At 37.1% G+C, this 27,518-nt stretch overlaps 1 protein-coding gene across 2 annotated transcripts in view; it reads left to right on the forward strand.

The window, feature by feature from the left end:
* The window catches only part of Spock3 (SPARC (osteonectin), cwcv and kazal like domains proteoglycan 3), a 436,641-nt gene that overhangs the window by 321,847 nt on the left and 87,276 nt on the right, over positions 1 to 27,518 (forward strand). For both annotated transcript variants that reach the window (XM_060381847.1, XM_060381846.1), the window contains exon 6: positions 2,715 to 2,829. In XM_060381847.1, the coding sequence (XP_060237830.1) occupies positions 2,715 to 2,829 (115 nt within the window). The remainder of the gene's footprint in view (positions 1 to 2,714; positions 2,830 to 27,518) is intronic.

Genomic DNA, 27,518 nt, shown 5'->3' on the forward strand with positions numbered 1-27,518 from the left:
ACACACATAAATACACAAAATTCATTCCTCAAATTGAGCATATGTAAAATAGGAAATAATGTGAAACAACACACTTTTGAAGAGAGCTATAATACTGACAAGTTCTAAAATCTGTTCTTGATATATATTTATAAGTTTGTCAGTTAGACACTCATAATTAATCTTGAACATTTTGTAAATTTTGTAATGAATGAGAATTTTCATTTCAAGTCCAAGAGATACTAAAGTAATGAGTTGAAAGAAGTTACAGTATAATATTAAATTAACTAATTTAGTTCTCATTAAAGCATTTATAATTAATTTTTTATTTCTACTTTAGATGTTGAACATTTTTATAGCACTTAAAATTCATTGTGATTTTTTTCATGACAAAATCATTTTTACAATCATTAAAACATTGGATTAATTTTGAAAGGTTTATTCCAGTAAAAGAGCCGTTTCTCAGTTGCAAACATCTGTAAAACCGTCCACAGTTTCTAGTCATTTGTTGCAGGGACAATTTAGGATTCTCTTTGTCCACTAAAGAGTTTCTCAACAACTAAAAATGAAGTGTTGGGAGGATGTAAGTGATATGATTAGTCATTGAATGAGTTTATTGCTTCCTGAAGTCAGCTGAATTAAATTATTTGCTGGTGCATTTCACGTTGGAGCCTAAACGTCTACCCCATTTAATTTTAATGTAATTTCCTCTGAGTAAATTGTGGGGGCAACTTCTAAGAAAATCATGTTAAATCAAAATTACCATGTACAGTTCTTTTGTGTAGGAAGATCATTGCCTCTTAAACAATGGAGTTAGATTGGAATTTTTTCTCATTATATATATATATATATATATATATATATATATATAATCCTTCCACATATATATATATATATATGTGGAAGGATTTTAAGACACTCAGGCTTACCATTTTATTACATTTCATGTTTTCATGTTCTAGAGAAAATCACGGCAGATGAAACTACACTAAAATATAAAGTCACGGGTGTCATATAATTTTAATTGTTTTCTTTTAGTTTCAATTGTTTTCTGCTAACTATTGTGGAAAACTAACTATTGTGAAAAAATGCCCAACTCACAATAACTCATGGGTTAGGTAGAAAAAGAGGACAGATTCCTGAAATCCTGGGACAAGTATTGTTATCCTCATTATTTTATTTTAGAGCATGTTCTATTGTTCATTAAATGTAGAGCCAGTTCCTAAAGCCAAGCCATCTACCTATTTAAGGTAGAGACCAAACATCACAATGAAATAAATTGATACCAACAATTTGCAAATACTGCTAATGAAGTTTTTTTTTTTTTTAATTCAAACTTTCAAACCCATGTTATTTTAGATTTAACACAGTTATCTGAAGAACTTAAAAAGCAGTGAAGGTAAAATATCCTCATTATATTATATGGGGGGTTAAATGAAAAGATTTGAGAAAATATCCTTAAATGCACTATATAGGGACAATGTTCAAAGACATAGTACTCAATCTTTTTTTTGTACATTTACTCTATTTTGGAACTTGTATAATAGAATTTTAAGTGCACTCATGGTGTTTAATTAATAGTTCTAAGTCTACATCCTAATGAAAAGAATTTAAAGGAAGCCTGTTACAATCATTCATTCAAATACATGCATGCATACATACATATATATATATATTACTAAAGCAATTAAATTTAACTATGTATTTATAGAAACAGGTTTATGTTACAAAGTTGTTACATAAAAATCTCATATTTGTTCACTACTGAGACTTAGAGAAAGTCCATTAAAAAAACTTTGTATATGATTATTTAAAAGAATATATATATTGCGCATGCATTCACAATATATATACCTATATAAAATGTAAGCATGTATGTAATGTTATAAGTATGGATACAATATATATGTTGTATTAATTTCATATATAAATATGCATATTTGGCCTGTATATGTGTGTTTGTAAGAAATAAAAAATAACCATAGAATTATTTTATGTTTGCCATATTACAAATGCAAATTTTTCAATGATTTTCTCCTTGGGTTCTACCATGCCATGCTGGGGTGTACAAGTCAGGGCGTAATTACACAAGTTTGTCTCCCAAACATAGAGTCAAATAAGAGACCTAAGTCAGACATACTCAAATAGCTGAAACTAAATAAGCACATATACAAAGGGCAGCTCAGGGATGCACTGTCTATCTCTATCTCACTCTTCTGTCCTTTTATATCCTGATGTTCTATAATCAATTTGTAGAAACGATCAGGACAGAATTAATGGCACATGCCTTTAATCCCAGCACTTGGGAGGCAGAGAGAGACAGGTGTTTGACTTCAAGCCTAGGTTGGTCTGTAGAGCAAGTTCTAAGATAACCAGGACTATACAGAGAAACACTGTCTCTAAAAACCATAAATAAATAAATAAATAAATAAATAAATAGGAATGAAAGGAAAGAAAGAAAAGTAAAGTAAAAAAAAAAAACTGCCAATTTCTGGGCTGTTGTCATCCTCAGTGACTGCTCACAAAATGATTCCCTTATTTACTGCACTATTGCCTTGTCTGGGAAAAGTTAGTTACAGAGAGTGTAGGATGTCCCCTAGAAATATAAATACAAATGAAACAATGTTGAGATTCCATGTACACACAATCTACATAAGTATTCTTTGACTTTCTATTGATATAATTAAATCTGCATGTATTTGAGTTAATATTTTTTTCTGTTTTTATTTACACAGTGCAAACTAGAATACCAGGCATGTGTTCTAGGAAAGCAGATCTCTATCAGATGTGAAGGGCATTGCCCATGTCCCTCTGATAAGTCCACCAGCACAGGCAGAACTGTTAAGAGAGGTAAGTGATAGAAATTTATTCATGCCTATATGTTCCATCCACTCTCCATGGATATGTTGTAATAAATAGTAATTAATAAAACCTGAAAGAAATTTGCTTTTTTACCTATGACTAGCTTATAAGAACAATCTTTTCCTTTTGTTTTGAGCTGTGCCTCAATTATAGATAGAAAACTTTCTTGTTCCATTCACAATCATATCAAAAGAAGTGAAACTTACAGAACTATTAAATTTTTTATGCTCACCAAATATAATATGTGAATTTAGTCTAATATTTTTAGAAGTAGGAATTGCTCCTTAATTAAATGTTTGACTGCTTACAAAATTCCTTGAATATTGTTTTTATAAATGAGTTGCCTACTAAGTGTGCAGTGTGTGTATGAAGGTGGGTGCCAATGAAACAATTTTATAAATAATACATTTTAATAACTTGATGCATAGTGTCATATATACTTTGTCTTTTCTTAAATTGATTACTTAAAATTTCATGAGTGTTAGTGTGTGTAGACCTTCAAAAAGGTCTACAGAGTTCTAAAATCAACATTTGAGTTTATAACTTGTTTATAATTTGAGAATTACCATGGTTTCCCTGTGACAGAGAAGTATTCATTGCAAATTTTTTCCTGGAACATTTTGAACAATAGCAACAAATATAACAAATATGATTTGATGTCAAATTTGCTTATAACAATTACTCTCTTTTGATCACAGTGTGCTAGTTTTCTGTAATAAAACAAAATGCCTGGCTAATCAATTATAAGTGACAAAAGTCAATTTGGGCTTATGGCTCAGTGGTTTTAGCCCATGACTTTTGATTTTTGTATTGCAGTACAGAATAGCAGGAAGAGTGCTCACCTCATAGTGGCCAAAAGAGCAGAGAGAGAGACAGAGACAGAGACAGAGAGACACAGAGAGACACAGAGAGAAACCAGACAGAGACAAAGGAGGAGACAGATTCCCAAATTATTTTTAAGAGTGTATTCCTTTCTGCTTCTGGGATACCTCACTCAGGATGCTCTTTTCTAGATCGCACCATTTACCTGAAAATTTCATGATTTCCTTATTTGTAATTGCTAAATAGTATTCCATTATGTAAATGTACTACAATTTCTGTATCCATTCCTCCATTGAGGGCCATCTGGGTTGTTTCAGTATCCAAGTGGGTTTCCCTAGAAAGGGGGAACAGATACTGTCTCTGATATGAACTCAATGGCAGGCTCTTTGACTCTTTGGCACCCCTCCTCACAATGAGGAGTAGTCTTTCTAGGCCACAGAGGAGGACATTGCACCCAGTCATGAAGAGACCTGATAAGCTAGGGCCAGATGGAACTGGAGGAGGACCTCCCCTATCAGTGGACTTAAAGAGGGGCAATGAGGATATGAGGGAGGGAGGGGTTGAGAGGAAAAGAAGGAAGGGGCTACAGCAGGGATACAAAGTAAATAAATTGTAATTAATATAAAAAATAAAAAATTAATTTAAAAAAAGAATGTAATCCTAAAGACCTATCTGCCAGAGCCTGCTGGCAGAGTCGAATAGTTCTTGAGTCAGGAGTGAGGATTGAAAGAAAATTAATAAACCAACACACTACATATAGGATCTGTCCGAGAGGGTTTCCAGTAGAAAAATTAGTCACCTCAGTTTATTCCAATAATCCCTTTTCACGTCAGAGCAAAAGCACCTCAGTACAATGAATGGGTTCATGGAGAAGTCAAACTTCTTTACCTCGACCACCTGCCTGTGTTATCCTCACATAAACAGAAGATGTGCTTGACAAGATAGCACCTCCTGTCTCAAACAAAATGAGGTGGACTTGGCAAAACTTCTACCTTATAACTGACTCCAGGTGAAGGCCAGGGTGAAAACATCTCTTTCTGCTGAGATCTAAATAACAAAGTACCCTGGTAGACCAGCAGCTCCCCACACCTATCTTTCTTCACTAGACTTCAGATATTTAAAATGAAGGTTTCACATTAGTAGGTTGGTATTATTAACAGACTTCGAAAACTGATCCATGAACCTTTAACTGACATTCAAAATCTAAGGTACAGCACATGTAAAACTGTGGATCAATGTTTTAATCTCATGAGGAATATATTATCTTAGACCCATTGTTTGAAACTCAGTGATGTGACATTTATTTACATATCAGTTCAGTCAAAACACTGAATCAGTATCATTGCTCAAAAGAAAATTGATTAATTTTAAAGTAGGCAGTGAGCACCCAGTATTCAGACTTGTGCACAGTAACATCAACTTCTCCAAGTGTCTGGAGCGCCTTCTACTCGTAGCCCTGTGCTTTAAACACTGTTTGTTTTTGTTTGTTTGTTTGTTTGTTTGTCTCACACTAGAATTGATTAGTTTTCACTGCTGGTTACTTCTATATCATTTTCTCCATTTTTCAGTCTAATTTCTTCAACTCTCTAGATAACTTTTAACATGTTGACTCTGTCAATTACCTCTACAACATCTAAAACTAATTACAGTTTTCCTTTAACTGAGATTTTTTATATCTGTGCCTTCCTCATTCTGCTCCCAAGTTAATCTATTTTCACAATTGCATTGAAGATTTTTAACTCTGATAATCACATAAGGAATGACATTAACCCTATCTCATTCAATATCTATGACTGTCTTGTTACATAAGAACTTTTGAAATGTTGCCTTGATAAGTGTTGTCACCAAAATTGCCACAAATCTTCAACAAGGTTTTTGTTCAATAATAGTTTCCAATTTTAGGATTACTTTTGAAAGAGGTGCTGTGTTTTATATGGTATCACTTTATCGTGTCATATTATAACTGTGCTAGAATATGCATTAATTTTGGATAGTGACACATTTATAAAGTAAATCACCAATGAATACACAATAACAGTATTGTGTCACTTAAACTTTCATTACAGTATTTAGATTAATATGTCAGAAGAAGAACTCTTCTTAAAGTCCTACCATCAGGGGATAAAGATAATTTGTGTTCAATTGTGCATCAAAAGAGAGGTAAGAGGATTTTAAACTAATTCTGTTCTGACAGATTGTCAGGGCAAAGTAAGAACAGAATTTTGCCAGCTACTGTGGAAAAGCAGTACAGAAAATTTTGAATGTCATTTCTCCACAGTGCCAAAGGCCAAGAGACTTGGGAAATGTAAAACTCAGTTCAGTATCATTTCCAATCTTCCACCTGTCATTTATAGTAGAAGCATGTCTTAGGGCAACTGTGCATTGCAAGAAATTTTTTTAATGTCATCTCTGCTTTAGAAGTAGTGAGAAAGAAACTACATTCTATAAAATAGTTCTCTAACCATTCTGATTCTCTCTCTGAGGTCAAATTGATATCACACTAGACTTTCAGTTTATTAATTGCAGAGCTAACCTTTTAAATTTGTTTGAACTACAACAAAACTAATAAAATAGATATTTGTTATAAAGTAGAGGAAATATAGTTTCCTATTATTCTTCAGAAGTCCATACAGGTTCTACATAAATTGGCCCAAACATATAAATTTAAACACCTTATATTGAGAATTACATATTACCTATATAAGGTTTTAGATTCTGACTTTAAAGTTTATAAACAAATCCTTCAAAAATTAACCAAAATAATTTTTGCATATTTTATACTTCTGTCAGCTTTCCCTTTTATTTAAAAACATCCCTAGAATGACCTAAAGAAATACTGTTCATTTGCAAGATTTATCATTTGAAAGGTGCAGCCACATTATTAAATAATCATGGCATTCCAACTGATTACAAAAGACCATGATATGTTTTAGCTAAAAGCATGTGAGATTTACTGTGAACATAAGCTATGAATAGATCATTCCCATAACTTTTGTATGTACATCTAAAATACAATTATCAATTTTATAAGAGATTTATGTAAAATCAAGAAAGACCTTAAGAAAATATATTTTCTCTTAACGTGAAGATCTTACCTTATGTATATATTTAATTGCAACAGTTCATAAGCAGAGTAAACATATCTATACAATCAAAAGGGCTCTATTTTGTTATTCATTTGGTCTTCTAGGTTCAGGACATTATTTATTTACCCCTTTTCATTCTGACTTGAACATGAATTTTGCCTCATGCCTACTGTATTTGTGGTTTTCAGAAGCTTCCATTTCCACTTGTGTCCTTGCTCCCTTGTGTCCTTGTCCCCTCTGCTCTTGGAATTTTTGGACTCATAGTTTGTACATCTGATACTGTTTCAGCTCGCATTGTCCACCATCATTGCAACAACCAAATCAAGGTGCCGCAGGAACATTCAGAAAGAGGCAGTATCTTATTTTGCCCTGGCATCTTGGCCAGATACGGTTTTGTGTACTGATACCTTCTCTCCTACAGATGCAGAGACCTCTGGGAGGTTTCTTGTTCCACTTTTTTTTTATTATTACTTTATATTTATCCACTGAAACACAATCCATTATCAGTCACAGCGTTAATTTATTTGTTAGTTGGTTAGAATCTAACACAAAGTGAATTTCAAGTTTCTCAGGAATGACATACAAATCTATATGAAGAAAGACTATACCTTGGAACTGGAACCAGAAGTCAGCTAAAATTCAGCTAAACACATATTTACAACACAGCTTACTAAGCAAATAATCAGAATACAATAATTACTAATCTTTGATGCAGTGATACAATATAAAAAAATAAGAATGAAGAAAAGATGAGATGGCTCAATAGTTCAAAGCACTTGCTTTTCTTCCAGGGAGATAAGAGTTTTAGCTCCTGGCACCCAAGTTATATAGTTCATAGCATCCTGTAACTACAGCTTTAGGACATCCAACAGCTTCTCCTACCTCCATGTAGATATACACACATGTGGCCCACACTTACATGGACACCACACACACATAAAGACAAACAAAAGTAAAAAATAAATATAAAAGAGAGTAGAAGGGAAAATAAACGTATTATTCTTTAGTTTTTTATAAATCATTATTATTATTTTATTAATACAATTTATTCACTTTATATCCAGGCTGTAACCCCCTCTTTTACCTCCCACCCTCCCTCCCTAACTCTTGCACCCCTATGTCCCTCCCCTAGTTCACTGATAAGGGTGCATCTCCTCCCCTACTATCCGACCCTAGCCTATCAGGTCTCATCAGGACTGTCTGGATCCTTGTTCTCTGTGGCTTAGTAAGGGCACCTCACCATGGGGAGGTGATCAAAGAGCAGGCAAATGAGTTCATGCCAGTGACTGCCCCTGTTCCTCTTACTAGGAAACCCACATGGAGACTGAGCATTCCATGGGCTACATCTGAGCAGGGGGTCTAGTTCCTCTCTGTGCATGGACCTTGGTTGATTCTTCAGTCTCTGCAGGACCCCTGAGTCCAGATATGTTGACTCTGTTGGTCACCTTGTGGAGCTCCTGTCCCATGCGAGCCTTTCTACCTCTCCTTCGTCCATAAGATTCCCAAAGTTTGGCTAGGAGTCTCAGCACCTGCTTCAGTACCCTGATGGGTAGAGTTTTTCTGAGGCTTCTTGTGGAAGGCCCCTCTCCTGTTTCCTGTCTTCTCCTACTTCTGTTGTCTATCCATTTGTCCTTCTGAATGAGGATTAAGCATTTTCCTAGGGTCCTCCTTGTTGTTTAGTTACTTTAGGACTATAGATTTTAGTATGCTTATTCTATATTATATGACTAATATCTGCTTATATGTGAGTATATACCTTGTGTGTCTTTCTGCTCCTGGGTTACCTCACTCGGGATAATCTTTTCTAGTTCCCTCCATTTGCCTGCAAATTACATGATTTCCTTGTTTTTAATTGCTGAGTAGTATTCCATTGTGTAAATGTACCACAATTTCTGTATCCATTCTTTGGTTGAGGGACATCTAGATTGTTTCCAGATTCTGGCTATTATAAATAAAGCTACTATGAACATAGTCAAGCAAATAAATGTCCTTGTTGTATGGTTGAGCATCTTGTAATTATATGCCCAAGAGTGGTCTAGCTGGATAATGAGGTAACACTATTTCTTATTTTCTGAGAAAGTGCCAGAATGATTCGTAAAGTGGTTGTATAAGGTTATAGTCCCACCAGCAATGAAGGAGTATTCCCCTTTATTCACAATCTCTCCAGCATGTGTCATCCCTTGAACTTTTGATCTTAGCCATTTTGATGGGTGTGAGTTGGAATCTCAGGGTTGATTTGATTTGCACTGTGGACACTGAGCATTTCTTTAAGTATTTCTCTGCCATTTGATATTCCTCTGTGGAGGATTCTCTGTTTAGCGCTATACCCAGGTTTTTAATTACATTACTAGATTTGTTGGTGTTCACTTCTTGAGTTCTTTATATATTTTGGATATTAGTCCTCTGATGTTGGGTTGGTGAAGATCTTTTCCCAATCTGTAGGCTGTAGTTTTGTTCTGTTGACTGTGTCCTTTGCCTTACAGAAGCTTTTCAGTTTCATGAGGTTCCATTTATTGATTCTTGATCTTAGACTCTGTGCTTTTGGTGTTCTATTCAGGAAGTTGTATCATGTGTCAAGAAGTTCAAAGCTCTTCCCCATTTTTTCTTCTAACAGATTTAGTATGTTTGGTTTTATGTTTAGGTCTTTGACCCACTTGGACATTACTTTTGTTCAGGGTGATAAATATGGATTTATTTGCATTTTTCTAAATATAGATATCCTTTTAGACCAGCACCATTTGTTGAAGATCTATTTTTTCCCTTGTATCATTTTGTTTTGTTTTTTGTTAAAAATCAAGGATCAATAGTTGAGCACAGAAATAGTTATTTCTGCGTCTTTGAATCGATTCCATTGGTCCACAAATCAGTTTCTATGTCAGTACCACACAACTTTTATTACTGTTGTTTTGTGGTACATCTTGAGATCAGGGACGGAGATACCTCCAAAAGATCTTTTATTGCACAGGTTTTGTTGTTGTTGTTTTGTTTTGTTTTTTGCTATTCTGTTTGTTTGTTTGTTTCCACATGAAATTGAGAATTGTTCTTTCAAGGTTAGTACAGAATTGTTTTGGATAGTCCTGGGTTGGAGTATCAGTCTCAGGAAAGACACCTATGCTCAGATTTTTTGGTTCTGTTGCTCTCCTTGTGGAATTCCTGACCTCTCCAGATCTTAATGGTTCCCACTTCTTACATAATATTTCCTGCACTCTGCCCAAAGGTTGCCCATAAGTCTCAGCACCTGCATTGATAGTCTGCAGGGGCAGAGCCTTTCAGAGGTCCTCTGTGTCAGGCTCCTGAGTGGTTCCCTCTTTTGTCTTTCTTCTGATGTCCATCCTCTTTGCCTTTTTGGATAGGCATTGGGCATTTTAGCAGGAGTCCTCCCTCTTGATTAGTTTCTTTAGGTGTACAGATTTTAGTAGATTTATCCTATATTATATGTCTATATGAGTGAGTATATACCATGTGCATCTTTCTGCTTTTGGGATAGCTCACTCAGGATGATCCTTTCCAGATCCCACCATTTACCTGCAAATTTCATGATTTCCTTGTTTTTAATTGCTGAGTAGTATTCCATTGTGTAGATATAGTACAATTTGTGCCTCCATTCCTCCATTGAGGGGCATCAGGGCTGTTTCCAGCTTCTGGCTATTACAAATAAGGCAGCTACAAACATGGTTGAGCAAATGCCCTTATTGTGTACTTGAGATTCTTTTGGGTATATGCCTAGGAGTGGTATAGCTGAATCTTGAGGAAGCGCTATTCCTTGTTGTCTGAGAAAGTGCCAGATTGCTTTCCAGAGTGGTTGTACCAATTTACATTCCCACCAGCAGTGGAGGAGGGTTCCCCTTTCTCCACAACATCTCCAGCATGTGTTCTTTCTTGAGGGTTTTTTTTTAATTTAATTTTTATTTTTAGTTACATTTTGTTAACTCTGTGTCCCAACTGTATCCGGCTCTCTCATTCCCTCCCCAACCCCACATTCCCTCCCTGGTCTCTTCCCTGCCCCTTTCCATGTCCACTGATGGGGGGGAGGTCAAAGAGCCTGCCTTTGAGATCCTGTTAGAAATAGTCCTTGTTCCCCTTACTTTGGAAAACTACTTGGTTACTGAGCTACCACGGGCCACATCTGAGCAGAAGTTCTAGGTTATATCCATAGATGGTCCTTGGTTGAGTGTCAGTCTCAGAAAAGACCCTGTGCCCGGATATATTTGGTCCTTGTAGAGCTCCTATCCTTTCTATATCATACTAACTCCCCTTCTTTCATATGATTCCCTGCACTCTGCCAAGGGTTTGGTTATGAGTCTTACTGTCTGCTTTGAAACACTGCTAGTTAGAGTCTTTCAGATGCCTTTTGCGGTAGACTCCTGTCATACTTTCAATACATTTGTCTTTCTAAATGAGGATTGATCATCTTTGCCCTTGTCCACTTTCTTGATTATCTTCTTTAGGTGTGTAGATGTCATTATGTTTATCATATCTTGTAGGTCTATATAAGCAAGTATATACCATGTTTGTCATTCTCCTTCTGGGATACTTCACTCAGAATGATCTTTTCTAGATCCCACCATTTGCCTGCAAATTTCATGATTTCCTTCTTTTTGATTGCTAAGTAGTATTCCATTGTGTAAAAATACCACAATTTCTGTATGCATTCCTCCGTTGATGGACATCTGGGTTGCTTCCAATTTCTGGCTATTACAAATAAAGCTGCTACAAACATGGTTGACCAAATGTCCTTGTGTACTTGAGCAAATTTTGGGTATATACCTAGGAGTGGTATAGCTGGGTCTTGAGGTAGCACTACTCCTAATTGTCTGAGAAAGCTCCATATTGACTTCCAAAGTGGTTGTTCCAGTTTACATTCCCACCAGGAATGGAGGAGGGTTCCCCTTTCACCACAACCTCTCCAGCATGTGTTGTCACTTGAGTTTTTCATCTTTGCCATTCTGATGGGTGTAAGGCGAAATCTCAGGGTTGTTTTGATTTGCATTTCCCTAATGGCTAATGAGGTTGAGCATTTCTTTAAGTGTTTCTCTGCCATTCGATGTTCCTCTTTCGAGAATTCTCTGTTTAGCTCCGGTCTCCATTTTTTAATTGGATTACTTGGTTTGTTGCTTTTCTGCTTCTTTAGTTCTTTATATATACTGGATATTAGCCCTTTGTCAGATTAAGGGTTGGTGAAAATTCTTTCCCAATCTGTAGGCAGTCGTTTTGTTTTGATGATGGTGTCTTTTGCTTTACAGAAGCTTTTCAGTTTCATGAGGTCCCATTTATTGATTGTTGCTCTTAGAGCCTGTGCTGTTGGTGTTCTGTTCAGGAAGTTGTCTCCTGTGCCAATGAGTTCTAGGCTGTTCCCCACTTTTTTTTTCCAACAGATTTAGAGTATCTGGTTTTATGTTGAGGTCCTTGATCCACTTCGACTTTAGTTTTGTGCCGGGTGATAAATATGGATCTATTTTCATTTTTCTGCATGTAGACATTCAGTTGGTCCAGCTCTCTTGAGCTTTTGATCTTAGTAATTCTGATGGGTGTAAGGTGAAATCTCAGCGTTGTTTTGATTTGCATTTCCTTGATGGCTAATGAGGTTGAGCATTTCTTTAAGTGTTTCTCTGCCATTCGATATTCCTCTATTGAGAATTCTCTGTTTAGCTCTGTACTCCATTTTTTAATTGGATTACTTGATTTTTTGCTGTTTGACTTCTTTAGTTCTTTTTATATATACTATGCATGGAGATAACCTAAGACCCCTGCACAGATGTAGCCCATGGCAGTTCAGTATCCAAGTGGGTTCCACTGTAATAGGAACAGGGACTGTCTCTGACGTGAACTGATTGGCCTGCTCTTTAATTACTTCCCCCTGAGGGGGAAGCAGCATTACCAGGCCACAGAAGAGGACAAGGCAGCCACTCCTGATGAGACCTAATTGACTAGGATCAGGAGGAAGGAGGAGAAGACCTCCCCTATCAGTGGACTTGGGGAGTGGCTTGCATGCAGAGGGTGGAGGAAGGGAGGGATTGGGACAAGAGGAGGGAAGGAACCACAGGAGGGATACAAAATGAATAAAGTGTAATTAATAAAGAATTTTAAAAAGTGAATAAATTGTAAAAAATAAAGAAATAAAATAAAATTTTAAAATAAATTTCAGTTCAAAAGAAAAAAGAAAAAAAAAGAATTGTTTTGGTATTTTGAAGGGAATTGAATTAAAATGGTAGATTGCTTTTGGTAGATGGCCATTTTCACTGTTAGTCCTACTGATCCATGAGCATGGGAGATCATTTCATTTTCTGATTTATTCCTTTAGAATGTAACTTTTTGTTTTTCTCTAATGGTCTCATAATTACTACTTGCAGAGTAGAGTGGCTAATTTGGGATGTGTTTAACACTGGTTGCTTTAACTTATTGTAGTAAAATATCAGCAATTTAGATTTTGTTAAATGAACATCCCTGCCCCATCATGATTCCTGTTTATTTGACAAGATCGAGAACCCTTACCACAGAACTTCAGCCAAGCAGTCATCAGTTGAGCCTGATAGAGCTGTGTCCAATAGCAGTGTAGCAAAATTATGGTTTTCTGAATGATTAATGAGACACTCTCTTTTTTCTCCTCTAAATAATTTTTTATTGATTTTCATAGAACACAGTTCTCAATACTATTTAAAAATATTAGTCTACTTATTAAAAATAAATTTTATTCAAAATGCACATGAGCAGACTTAAAATCATTTCATGGCACAATAGCATAGGACGTACGATGATGAAACTGTTTAAAACTTAGGTCAGAGCCAATTTTATTTTATTTTGGTAAGTGCTTGTTCAGGATTTATAGGGAGTTAACAGAATATAGCCATTGCTTTACATTTGCCTGATATTATTGAAGGAAAAGAACTACAGTGGTAAAGCTTGACGGTTTCACAACTTTGTCTTATTTCTGACTTATGAGTAGATAAAAGGATGAATAACATTATAAGTAGATTACCATTTCTCAGAGGAACCTGAAATTTCTAAGACGCATTTTCTGATCTACACTTGAATATTGTGAGCAATCCTCTGGGTCTATCTAAATGTCAGCCTTAAGAAATGTTAACTTATTACCCCAGGTTATTGCAGATGATATTCAGTATAATATTTAATTAATATTTATAATTTCTCGAATGTGTAGCTTTAGCAGTAAAAAGACCAAAGCAGCATAGCAGCAAAAAGACAAAATATCACAATTTTATGATAATACAATCAGCTCATTACTCTTCTTAAACATACAACTGAAATGAAAATGAAGCTTTCAATCCCACAAAACTCTTTTCAATAATGTTATTTTTTCTTTATTTCACAAAACATTACACAGTACACATAGAATACATAGAATATACATAAATATAAATATATGTGAAACTCTATATAGAGGGATAAAGAGAAAATATATACTATTTTGCATTCTCTAGCCCTTTCTCTATATACACATATATACACATACACAAGTATATATAGTGTATATATTAGATATATTATGTATATATATGCATGTATATATTATATATATTATAGTCTATATCTATGCATATATATCCATTGTTTATAAAATATGTGTTATTATGTATTAATAATTAATATATATTAGATATATTATGTATATATATGCATGTATATATTATATATATTATAGTCTATATTTATGCATATATATCCATTGTTTATAAAATATATATGTTATTATGTATTATGTACATATATTTATATATGTATATTTAGTGTAAGGGAGGACAAAACATTTTCACTTAACAATTAGTCTTGGGGGGGAGCCAAGATGGCGGTGCCAGGAGAGCACTGTGTCTGAGAAGCGAGACAGCACTCTTGTGCAGCGACCAGGAGACTGAACTCTGGGCCCTAATACTACAGCAATCGTGTTACCCAGGTGAGGGGAGGCTCCCACGTGTGGGAATCGGTTGGGTCCATTCTCGGCTGCCCAGCTAGAACCGGGAAGAAATCCCGGGTAAAGTGGGCTTTGGGTCTCCAGGCTGGAGCCACAAGCCTGTGTGTCCCAATCACTTTCCCAGGCTGATGGGCGGGCACAAGGGTGCCTGAGACTGGGAGTCCTAGTCACAAAAAAAAAAAAAAAAAAAAAAAAAAAAAAAAAAACCACGGGGAAGCAAAGTTGCAAGTCTAATCACGAGTCACCCAGTCTTTCCCTGGAAGGTCTCATGAACCTTGGGTACCTGCCGCCGTCACAACTGAGCTCCCACTGCAAGGAGAGCTGTGCGCCAAGCTCACTGGTACAGATGAGCTGCACGCCACAGCGCAAAAGAGACTGGGAATCCCTGTCCAGAGAGGGCCCCACAGGGAAGGAAGAAACTGTGCTGCTGGGGTAACCTAGGCTTTGCCTGGGGCAAGTCTAGCAGACCACAGATTGCAAACAGGTGAGTACGCCCAGCCATCACAGATCTGGGCCCAAGCAGGGAATGCAGAGTTATTGGGAACTCAGCTCCTGCAGACTAGCAGGTGGGTGCACGCTCTGCTAGCCCAGAAGCCTGCTTTGTACCAACTACTCCTTACAGACAGAACTGTGTGCCCCAAGACACCAGAGTCTTAGAGTCACTGTCTGGAGAAACCCTCACAAGGAATAAGGAACAAAGCAAAGGGGACGGACTTAGGCAACCCAGTATATCCCCGAAAAAGGTCCCACAGACTGACCAAACCCAGGGAAGTGCTGTGCCCCAGATAGCCTGCTGTTACCAGGAGAGCAGTACTCACCCGCCACAGATTACCTCTTGGGTTCTGGGGCACAGAGCCCCAACCTCAGACCTACAAAAGACCGGGAACCCTAAGATCAACCCCCAGATACTGCTCCAAGGGGCAACCAGTTATTCCTAACAAAACCGACCAAACCACAGGACACACAGGTTACAGCAGCTGATCACTAAATTTACAGCAAGAAACCCAGAAGGAGGGCAGCTTTCTCCAGGACTTCTCCCAGTGAGAGGAGAGCCCTCTTGACTAATCAGGACCACAGTTACCACCCAGGTCTCTATGCCTGAGGTGAGCTGTAGCAACTCCTAAAAAACACTGGCCATCCAGTGACTATACCCAAAAAGCTGAGAAGGCTTCCTTCAGGAAAAACCATCTTCCTGCCAAAGGAATTCTCTCCACTACAAGAGTCCAGGAACAACCAGAAACTAACTTCAAACAACTAAGATAGCCCAATGGGTAGAGGACAGCATAAAAGTTCAACCAACAAAAGCCAGAGCAATATGGCATCTCCAGAACCCAGTTATCCAGGGGCAAATAGCCCTAGACACCCCAGCATAATTGAAATTCAAGGAGATGACCTAACATCTATGCTCTTGAAGAAGACAACAGAGGAAACAAATAAAATATGAAAAGAAATAGAGGAAGCTGCAGCCAAACAGTTTGTGGCCTTTAGAGAGGAAATGCTTAAATTACTGAATGAAATCAAGGAAACAGTGGATTGTTCAAACAAACAGCTGAAGGAATTGACAGAAAAACATGAAAATACAGTCAGACAGGTGAAGGAAACCAACAAAATAGCTCAAGACCTGATGATAGAATTGAAAAAATAAAAAAGAAAAAAAAACACAAATGGAAGAAATTGTGGAGAGAAAGAACTTAGGGAAGAAAGCAGGAACTACAGAGGTTAGCATAACCAATAGGCTACAAGAAATGGAAGAAAGAATCTCAGGTGTGGAAGATACAATGGAAGAAATAGATGTATCTGCCAAAGAAAATGTTAAACCTAAAAAATTCCTGACACAGACCGTCCAAGAAATTCAAGACAACATAAAAAGACAAAACCTAAGAATAATAGGAATAGAGGAAAAAGAAAATTCCCTGCACCAAGGCACAGAAAATATTTTCAACAAAATCATTGAAGAAAATTTCCCAAACTTAAAGGAGAGGCCAATAAGAATACAAGAGGCCTATAGAACACCCAATAAATTAGACCAGAAAAGAAAATCTTCCTGCCACATAATAATCAAAACTGTTAGTATACAGAACAAAGAAAAAATACTAAAAGCTGCAAGAAAAAAAGGCCAAGTAACATATAATGGCAAACCCATTGGAATCACACCTGACTTTTCAACAGAGACTATGAAAGCCAGAAGGGCCTGGACGGATATCATGCAGACCCTAAAAGAACAGATGTCAGCTCAGGCTACTGTACCCAGCAAAACTCTCAGTCCTCATAGATGGAGAAAACAAGATATTCAATGACAAAAACAAATTTCAGCAATACCTACAAACAAATCCAGCATTACAGAAGACACTAGAAGGGAAAATACAACCCAAGAAAACTAGCTACATTCAAGAAAACACAAGAAATAAATAACCCCACTACAGTAAAACAAAAAGCAACCAAGCACACAACCGTATGACCACAGCCAACATCAAATTCAAAGGATCTAACAGAAACTGGTCATTACTCTCTCTCAATATCAATGGACTTAATTCTCCAATAAAAAGACACAGACTAACAAAATGGATGCGTAAACAAAACCCAGAAATCTGTTGTATACAAGAAACACACCTAAGTCACAAAGATAGACATTACCTGAGGGTGAAGGGATGGAATACGGCTTTCCAAGCAAATGGATGCAAGAAGCAAGCAGAAGTAGCCATTCTAATATCTGATAAAATAGACTTTCAACCAAAATTAATCAAAAGAGATGGGGAAGGACACTTCATACTCATCAAGGGAAAATTCCACCAAGAAGACATCACAATCCTGAACATCAATGCCCCAAATACAAGGGCACCCACATTCGTGAAAGAAACATTGATAAAATTTAAAGCACATATAGATCCCGACACACTAATAGTGGGAGACTTCAATACCCCACTCTCAACAAAGGAAAGGTCAACTAAACAGAAATTAAACAAAGAAACAATATCTCTAACAGAGGTCATGAATCAAATGGACCTAACAAACATTTACAGAACCTTACACCCAAACACAAAAAAATTTACCTTCTTCTCAGCACCTCATGGAAACTTCTCCAAAATAGACCACATAGTTGGTCACAAGCAAGCATCAACAGATACAAGAAGATTGAAATAATCCCTTGTATCCTGTCTGATCACCATGGAATAAAGCTGGACCTCAATAAAAACAGAAATAGCAAGAAGCCTACACATACATGGAAACTGAACAACTTGCTACTAAAAGACAGCTGGGTCAGGAAAGAAATAAAGAAAGAAATTAAAATCTTCCTAGAAATCAATGAAACTGAAGACACAACATACCCAAACTTGAGGGACACAATGAAGGCAGTGCTAAGAGGAAAGTTCATAACACTAAGTGCCTGCAAGAAGAAATTCGAGACAGCATTCAAGCAACTTAATGGCTCACTTAAAAACCCTAGAAAAAGAAGAAGCAGACACACCAAAAAGAAGTAGATGGCTGGAAATAATCAAACTCAGGGCTGAAATCAATCAATTAGAAACAAATAAAACAATTCAAAGAATCAATGAAACCAAGAGCTGGTTCTTTGAGAAAATCAAGGAGATAGACAAACCCTTAGCCAAGCTAACTAAAAGGCAGAGAGACCCCACCCAAATCAACAAAATCAGAAATGAAAAGGGGGACTTAACTACAGACATTGAGGAAATACAAACAATCATTAGGAATTACTTCAAAAGTCTATATGCCACAAAATTTTAAAATCTAAACAAAATGGACAATTTTCTTGATCTATTTGACTTACCAAAGCTGAATCAGGACAAGGTAAGTCAATTAAATAGTCCTATATCCCCCAAAGAAATAGAAGTAGTCATCGAAAGTCTCCCAACCAAAAAGAGCCCAGGACCAGATGGCTTCAGCGCAGAATTCTACCAGACCTTGAAAGAAGAGCTCTCTTCTTTCACCAACTCTCTTCAAACTATTCCACAAAATAGAAACAGAAGGAACATTACCAAACTCATTCTATGAAGCCACAGTCACCTTGGTACCTAAACCTCACAAAGACTCTACAAAGAAAGAGAATTTCAGGCCAATCTTCCCTATGAACATTGATGCAAAAATATTCAACAAAATACTCGCAAACCAAATACAAGAACACATCAAAGATATCATCCACCATGACCAAGTAGGCTTCATCCCAGGTATGCAGGGGTGGTTCAATATACAGAAATCCATCAGTGTGATCCACCATATTAACAAACTGAAAGAAAAAAAAAAAAACACATGATAATCTCCCTAGATGCTGAAAAAGGATTTGACAAAATCCAACATCTATTCATGTTTAAAGTATTGGAGAGATCAGGGATACAAGACACATATCTAAACATAGTAAAGGCGATATACAGCAAGCCTATAGCCAACATCAAACTGAACTGGGAGAAACTTAAAGCAATCCCACTAAAATCAGGGACAAGACAAGGCTGCCCACTCTCTCCATTTCTCTTCAACATAGTTATGGAATCCTTGCTAGAGCAATAAGACAGTTGAAGGAGATCAAGGGGATACAAATTGGAAAGGAAGAAGTCAAATTATCACTATTTGCAGAAGATATGATAGTATATGTGAGTGACCCCAAAAACTCTACCAGGGAACTCCTACAGCTGCTAAACACCTTCAGCAAAGTGGCTGGATACAAAATTAACTCAAAAAAATCAGTAGCCCTCCTGTATACAAAAGTCAAAAGGGCTGAGAAAGAAATTAGGGAAACAACACCCTTCACAATAGCCACAAATGATAGAAGGTACCTCGGAGTAACCCTAACCAAGGAAGTCAAACACTTGTATGAAAAATATTTCAAGTCTCTGAAGAAAGAATTAGAAGAAGATATGAGAAGATGGAAAGATCTTCCATGCTCATGGCTTGGCAGGATTAACATAGTAAAAATGGCCATCTTACCAAAAGCAATCTACAGATTCAATGCAATGCCCATCAAATTACCAACACAATTCTTTACAGACCTGGAAAGAAAAAATCTCAACTTCATATGGAATAAGAAGAAACCCAGAATTGCTAAAACATTCCTCTACAATAAAAGATATTCTGGAGGTATCTCCATCCCTGATCTCAAGCTGTACTATAGAGCAACAGTTTTAAAAACTGCATGGTACTGGCATAGAAACAGAATGGTGAATCAATGGAACCGAACAGAGGACCCAGAAATAAACCCACACACTTATGGACACCTGATCTTTGACAAAGACCCCAAAACCATACAATGAAAAAAGACAGCATCTTCAACAAATGGTGCTGGTCCAACTGGATGTCTACATGTAGAAAAATGAAAATAGATCCATACTTATCACCCTGCACAAAACTGAAGTCCAAGTGGATCAAAGACCTCAACATAAATCCAGACACATTAAATCGGCTAGAAAAAAAAGTGGGGAATACCCTAGAACTCATTGGTACAGGAGAAAACTTCCTGAACAGAACACCAACAGCACAGGCTCTAAGAGCAACAATCAATAAATGGGACCTCATGAAACTGAAAAGCTTCTGCAAAGCAAAGGACACCGTCATCAAAACAAAGCAACTTCCTACAGATTGGGAAAGAATCTTCACCAACCCTTTATCTGACAGAGGACTCATATCCAGTATATATAAAGAACTAAAGAAGCTGAAAAGCAGCAAACCAAGCAGCAATCCACTTAAAAAATGGGGAAACAGAGCTAAACAGAGAATTCTCTGTAGAGGAATATCGAATGGCAGAGAAGCACTTAAAGAAATGCTCAACCTCATTAGACATTAGGGAAATGCAAATCAAAACAACCCTGAGATTTCACCTTACACCCATCAGAATGGCCAAGTTGAAAAACTCCAGTGACAACACATGCTGGAGAGGTTGTGGAGAAAGGGGAACCCTTCTCCACTGCTGGTGGGAATGTAACTTGTACAACACTCTGGAAATCAATCTAGCACTTTCTCAGACAACTAGGAATAGCCCATCCTCAAGATCCAGCCATACCACTCCTACGCATATATTCAAAAGAGTCTCAAGTACACAATATGGACATTTGCTCAACCATGTTTGTAGCAGCTTTATTTGTAATAGCCAGAAGCTGAAAACAGCCCAGATGCCCCTCAACTGACGAATGGATACAGAAATTGTGGTACATCTATACAATGGAATATTACTCCACAATGAAAAATAAGGAAATCATGAAATTTGCAGGTATTTGGTGGGACCTGGAAAGGATCATCCTGAGTGAGCTGTCCCAGAAGCAAAAAGACACACAGAGGATATATACTCACTCATACAGTCATACAACATAGGACAAACCCAATAAAATCTGTGAATCTAAAAAAACTATGAGAGAGGACCCCAACTAAAATGCTCAATCCCCATCCTGAAAGGTAAAGAGGATGGACATCAGAAGAAGTAAACAGGAAACAACCTAGGAACCTGCTACAGAGGACCTCTGAAAGCCTCTGCCCTGCAGACTATTAAAGCAGATGCTGAGCCTGAGGGTCAACTGTTGGGCAGAGTGAATGGAACTTTATGTAAGCAGTGGGAAATAGTAAGAGCTGGAGAGGACAGGGTCTCCACAAGGAGAGCAACAGAACAAGAAAATTTGAACACAGGGGTCTTCCCAGAGACTCATACTCTAAGCAAGGACTATTCATGGAGATAACCTAGAACCCCTGCACAGATGTAGCACGTGGCAGTTCAGTGTCGAAGTGGGTCACATTGTAATGAGAAGAGGGACTGACTCTGACATAATCTGATTGGCCTGCTCTTTGATCATCTCCCCCTGAGGGGGGAGCAGCCTTACCAGGCCACAGTAGAGGACAATGCAGCCACTTTTGATGTGAACTGATAGACTAAGATCAGAAAGGGGAGGAGAACCTCCCCTATCGATGGACTTGGGGAGTGGCATGCATGCAGAAAGGAGGGGGTGGGTGGGATTGGGAGGGGAGGAGGGAGGGGCTTATGGGGGGGATACAAAATGAATAAAGTGTAATTAAAAAAAATTAAAAAAACAACTAGTCTTTATCTACTTGTTTGTTAGCACTATTAAAAATAGTGCAATACTTTTATGACTTAATTTTTGTGTCTAATATTAAATTTCATATCATGCCTTAAAAAAAGCATTTAGCTTTTGTTTACCTTTGCATATAACATTCTATATAGTTATAGTCTGTAGAGATATATAGAGTATAGAATTATATATATATAATATTTTAGCTATAGTCTATAGTATTCCTTTTTTTAATTATTGAAATTCTTAAGCAATTAGTTTTAATTAATATTTAAGCTTATTTAGTGCACCTCCTTAATTGGTGTTTTCTTTAGGTATTAACCATACAACTTTTCCCATACTTATGGCATTTCTCTTGCAATGTGCTTATGAGATGCTCATTAAAAATGTATCTTTCATAAGCAAAAGTAACTCTTCTGTAATAATCCAAGAATTTAAGCCTAGAAAGTCAGAAATCCTTTGTACTTTAGCATCAAATAGTTCTGCTCTGTTTATAGATTCAAATACCAATTCCTTTTTTTCACCCACATTTACCTCTCTTCTCTGACCTTTTACTATTCATTTGAAAGACTTAAGAAGAAAGGACTATGCATTCCATTGTGGTTATTTATAAGATATTACTACAGGGTAGAGCCTTTCCGAGGCCCTCTGTGGGAGGCTCCTAACTTGTTTCCTGTTTTCTTCTTCTGGTGCCCATCCTCTTTGCCTTTCTGAGTGGGGATTGAGCATTTTAGCAAGAGTCTTCCCTTTGATTAGTTTCTTTAGATGTTTCTTTAGATCCTGTATTATATGTCTATATGAGTGAGTATATACCATGTGCATCTTTCTGCTTCTGGGATAGCTCACTCAGGATGATCCTTTCCAGAGCCCACCATTTACCTGCAAATTTCATGATTTCCTCGTTATTCATTGCTGAGTAATATTACGTTGTGTAGATGTACCACAATTTCTCTATCCATTCTTCAGTTGAGGGGCATCTGGGTTGTTTTCAGCTTCTGGCTATTACAAATAAAGCTGCTACAAACAAGGATGAGCAAATGTCCTTATTGTGTACTTGAGCCTCTTTCGGATATATGCCTAGGAGTGGTATAGCTGAATCTTGAGGAAGTGCTATTCCTCTTTGTCTGAGAAAGTGCCAGATTGATTTCCAGAGTGGTTGTACCAATTTACATTCCCAGCAGCAGTGGTGGTGGATTTCCCTTTCTCCACAAACTCTCCAGCCCTGCAGACTATCAAAGTAGATGTTGAGACTTACAGCCAAACTTTGGGCAGAATGCAGGGAATCTTATGAAAGAAGTGGGAAATAATAGTAAGATCTGGAGAGGACAGGAGGTCCACAAGGAGAGCAACAGAACCAAAAAAATTGAGCACGGTCGTCTTTCCTGTGACTCATACTCCAACCAAGTACCATGCATGGAGATAACTTAGAACCCCTGCACAAATGTAGCCCATGGCAGTTCAGTGTCCAAGTGGGTTCCATAGTAATTTGGACAGGGACTGTTTCTGACATTAACTGACTGGCCTGCTCTTTGATCACCTCCCCCTGAGGGGGAAGCATCCTTACCAGGCCACAGAGGAAGGCAATGCAGCCACTCCTGATGAAACCTAACAGACTAGGATCAGAAGGAAGAAAAAGAAACCCTCCCCTACCAGTGGACTTGGGGAGGGGAGTATGTGGAGAAGGGAGAGGAAGGGAGAGATTGGGAGGAGAGGAGGGAGGGAACTAGAGGGGGGATACAAAGTAAATAAAGTATAATTGAAAATAAATAAAAAGAATAAAAGAATTGGAAAGAAAAAAAGACATTACTGTTATAATCATTATTGCTTCACAAGGAATTTGAAATGAGTGTATGTGGTATTGTCTCGAACACAATTCAAGTGGCTAACACATTTCTACAAATTTCATTCAAGTGTTACTAAATTCACCAAGGATCTCCTGCACTGTTCTTTGTTTTCTGACTTTTCCTGGGAGACTTGAAATGTGTGTTCACACAAAGGTGTAGTTATCTGTTGGGGTGACCCACAAATATTGTATTTTTCCGGCAATGAAAATGTATGTTATTTTTTATTATAATATTTTTTATTAATTACAGTGTATTCTTTTTTGTAGCCCACCTGTAGCTCCCTTCCTCTTCCCCTCCCAATCCCATATGTTCTTAATTGTTACTGGAAGCTGGCAACATGGCTAAGGGCTAACAGGATATGTAAATGTCATTTCCTTACTCACCTTTAAAGGTAAGGCAGGCTGCCAAAGGGACCACAGCTTACTATGTAAGTAAGGAATGTGGCTTTTGGCATACTTCCTGAGCTGGAAGTCCACAGGGACTTCCAGACAGACAAAGATGCAGGCAGAGGCAGAGGCAGAAGCGAGAAGATGGAAAGGAGCAGGAAAGTAGGCAGTGACAATCACGTAGAGAGACAGACTACTGGAGAAGTTCAGTGAACCTAGTAGCTAGCTGAGAGACTGCCCCAGCAAAAGATCAACAGCCTTAAACAAAGAGATGTGTCCCTCTTTATTGATAAACCTCATATAAGTTCTGCAAAATTCCTGCAATAGGAATCTAGAAGATGACCTATGCCTAATAACTTAGAAATTGTTAAGCAAAATAGCTTTCTATCAATTTGGCAAAAAGCCAGGAAAGGTCAGTTAAAAAGGAGAGAAGATCATAATTTCTGTGGTTTCATTCTGTGGTCACTCACCTCTATTATTTCTGGACTATTTCTATTATTTCACCTCTATTATTTATGGTAACAAGCAGAATTTTATTACATTGTATACTTCTGTACTTGAGAATTCTAACTAGATAATCTGAAAACAAAATTCCACATAAAAGCTTTGTATAGCAAAAGAATAAACTCTAAGCATTTCTTATAAGTTGAGTGATGCTCCTTAAATAATATTAAATAAATATCTGTGTGTCTAACACCTAGTTACAGAAATATGCAAAAAGTATTCTAATCATTAAAAAAAATGCCATTCAGGAGGATTAGTGATAGAATTAGTGATGTTTTGGAGGGTAAACAAAAGAAGCCATGTGGTAGGATCAAGATGGAGATAGAGAGCTTTTAAGAAAAATATTCTAGAGAATGAAGAAATACTCACATGTTAAGAGCACTAGCTGCTCCTTCAGATGATGAACCTGGCTGCCAGGAACCACCTTGAATGTCTAACAAGCACAGGTGAATCCACCTTTAGGGCATTGGATACCCTTTTCTGACCTCCACAGCAACCCATTCATATGGTGCTTAAAACATTGAATCACTATTTGTTATTTGATTTGACCACAGCTATACAGTAGGATACAAATATAAACATTATACTACGATTTAACCATATCAAATAATTATATGCAAGGAATTTCACATAAATAAAATTTGAAGTTCCGTCCCATAAAATGATAAATCTAACATATGCCACCATCTAATTTATAAATAGATTGATTAATTTCTTTTGATGTCATATCACATATGTCTGAGCTTCTGACCATGAAATTTTTAACTTTTTAAAAAATCTACTTAGTTTGCAAGATCAAGTGTAGCTGGTAGGACTTGACAACTTATTTCGTAATAACTGTATTTTCTCCTTTTCTAACACTCCTAATTTGGTTATTTTCAAGTATCCTAAGACATTAAGATGTATCAAATGAAGGGGGTAGGTAGTATGTCCCTCCTGCGCTCTTTTAAATTTAATTACCATGCTCATTCCTTGGTTTCTATTTCTATGAGGGAATATTATCCAATTCTAACCTACTTGCTATATGAACTCCCGAATTTATACATAATTTGGGGGTTGAAGTTGCTTCAGATGTACAGAGCCAAGGTACAAACACAATATGATTAAACGAAATATCTAATGAAAAAAAGTGCAATCACTCAGGAACACATAACTATATACAGAAGTAAATGAGACAAAATACTACTGGGGAATTACAAAAGTGGAGCCAGTAATCACACAGGTGTGAAAACAAGCTATTATTGCATGAAAAACAAAGGAAAGAATGGCATGAGCATCCCAGTGAAACTGCATTCGGTACCATGTTACAGCTGTTGGCAAAGGCACTTTTTTGTACAGGCTTCCCTGGAGTTTTTATTGCAGTATGAATTTTCATTGCAATGAAAATGTTCCAATCAAAAAAGAAGTATGCAGTAGGGATGTTGAGTCCTGGAATCAGCTTTGCTGACAAGGACTACACCATTCTCTTCCCACCCACACACACACACTTTCAAGGAAATGTTTTTACCTTTATTAAATTTGAAAAGAAACTTACTCTGAAAGGCAATCTTTATGTAGTACACAAACATGTACTGAAAAGCATTCTCTTACCAATTGAAGAAGTGCTGACCTAGAATTATAAAGAGAAATTCAATAAAATAGGATTTGCTTTAACTGAAGTCTATTTCACTGAAAATGGCCTTCGTGTTTCCAGTAGAGGACTCTAGGAGAAGAAAAGAAATGGGTTGATTGTGTGGCTGCTTTCATTTAAACTACCTGATAGAATGTCTTCAGGATGTGACAATTACCTTCAAGATCTTTCTTATGCATTTATTTGGTTTTATCATTCAGCTTTCAATAAGTGAACTGTATGAAACAGATTCATTACAAGAGGGTACATTGCTTACCACATTCATCACATTCATACAACTATTTGTTGTAGTTCCTGATGAATCAGGAATCAGGATAAACCCATGTGGCTTTCTTTCTTAGGTAAGAAATAATCTTTTCCAAGTATTTGCTCAAGGAAAGAGAATCTATTATTACCATTTTAATCCCAAATTTATACTGTCACAGAGAAGATAACATGGGAGTAAACAAACGATTGCATAAAAGTTTATAAAATAATCAATGTCGATAGTCAGCTCTGTCTACTATGTGTGTATGAAGTTGTGAACATATGTGACTATGTTTGTGTCGCTACATCCTTTGGGGAAGAGGTACTAGGAAGCTGCCAGTCTCTTCTTTCTCTGTTCTTCTTAAAACCCTTTGTTATATGTGGTAATGGGGAATCTTCTGTGGCAATGTCTACCTCACTCTTCCTGATTCATAACCATCAAGCTTTCTTCACGACCTCAGTTCAAGCCTTTCCCCCTGAGTATTTGAATTAATAGGTGATGTTAAACTTTATGTATATTTTGTGTTTCTTATACATTCACAAGTATGAGAAAGTTTAATTAATAAAGTGCATGTGAGAAATTAAACCATGATTAATAATCAGATAGGAAAATCATAGTCTTACATTATCCATTGCACTATGGTTACCCTTCTATTTACTTTTTGATGGGACCTGATTCAGAGCCTACATGATGACCTGAAAATAACTGAATATTGTGGGTTTAGAACATAACTTTATCTCAGAGGCGGTATCGGACGGGTCTGATGCTCTTTGGGTGGATGACACCTAAATGAACATCAGTACAAAGTCCCAATTTATTTCTAATATCAGAGATCAGATCTCTACTCTTGCCTGATGCGTCTAAAACAAAAAGGGGGAACTGTAGAGAGCTGCGGAATGCTATGCCTTAAAGATGGAGCTGGTTTCCGCCTTCCACCTTCCCGATGGTGAGTGCTCTCTGTCACAAACAATTCCACATTTGGCTAAGGCTGAGGATCTGGCTTGCTTCCATGTATGTGGACCTATCTGCATTGCCCATGTGGTACGCCTGGGTTGGCTACCCAGAGGCTATTTAAGCTGTGGGCTGGCTTTCCCCAGGGTCAGATGATTGTTCAAGGTTCCTGAATAAACTGCATTGAAAAAAAAAAAAAAAAAAGAACATAACTTTAAGTTACCAACATAAAAGTTACATGAACACAAGAACTGTGCC

This window comes from Meriones unguiculatus, chromosome 4 (assembly GCF_030254825.1).
Source record: "Meriones unguiculatus strain TT.TT164.6M chromosome 4, Bangor_MerUng_6.1, whole genome shotgun sequence".
Taxonomy (NCBI): domain Eukaryota; kingdom Metazoa; phylum Chordata; class Mammalia; order Rodentia; family Muridae; genus Meriones; species Meriones unguiculatus.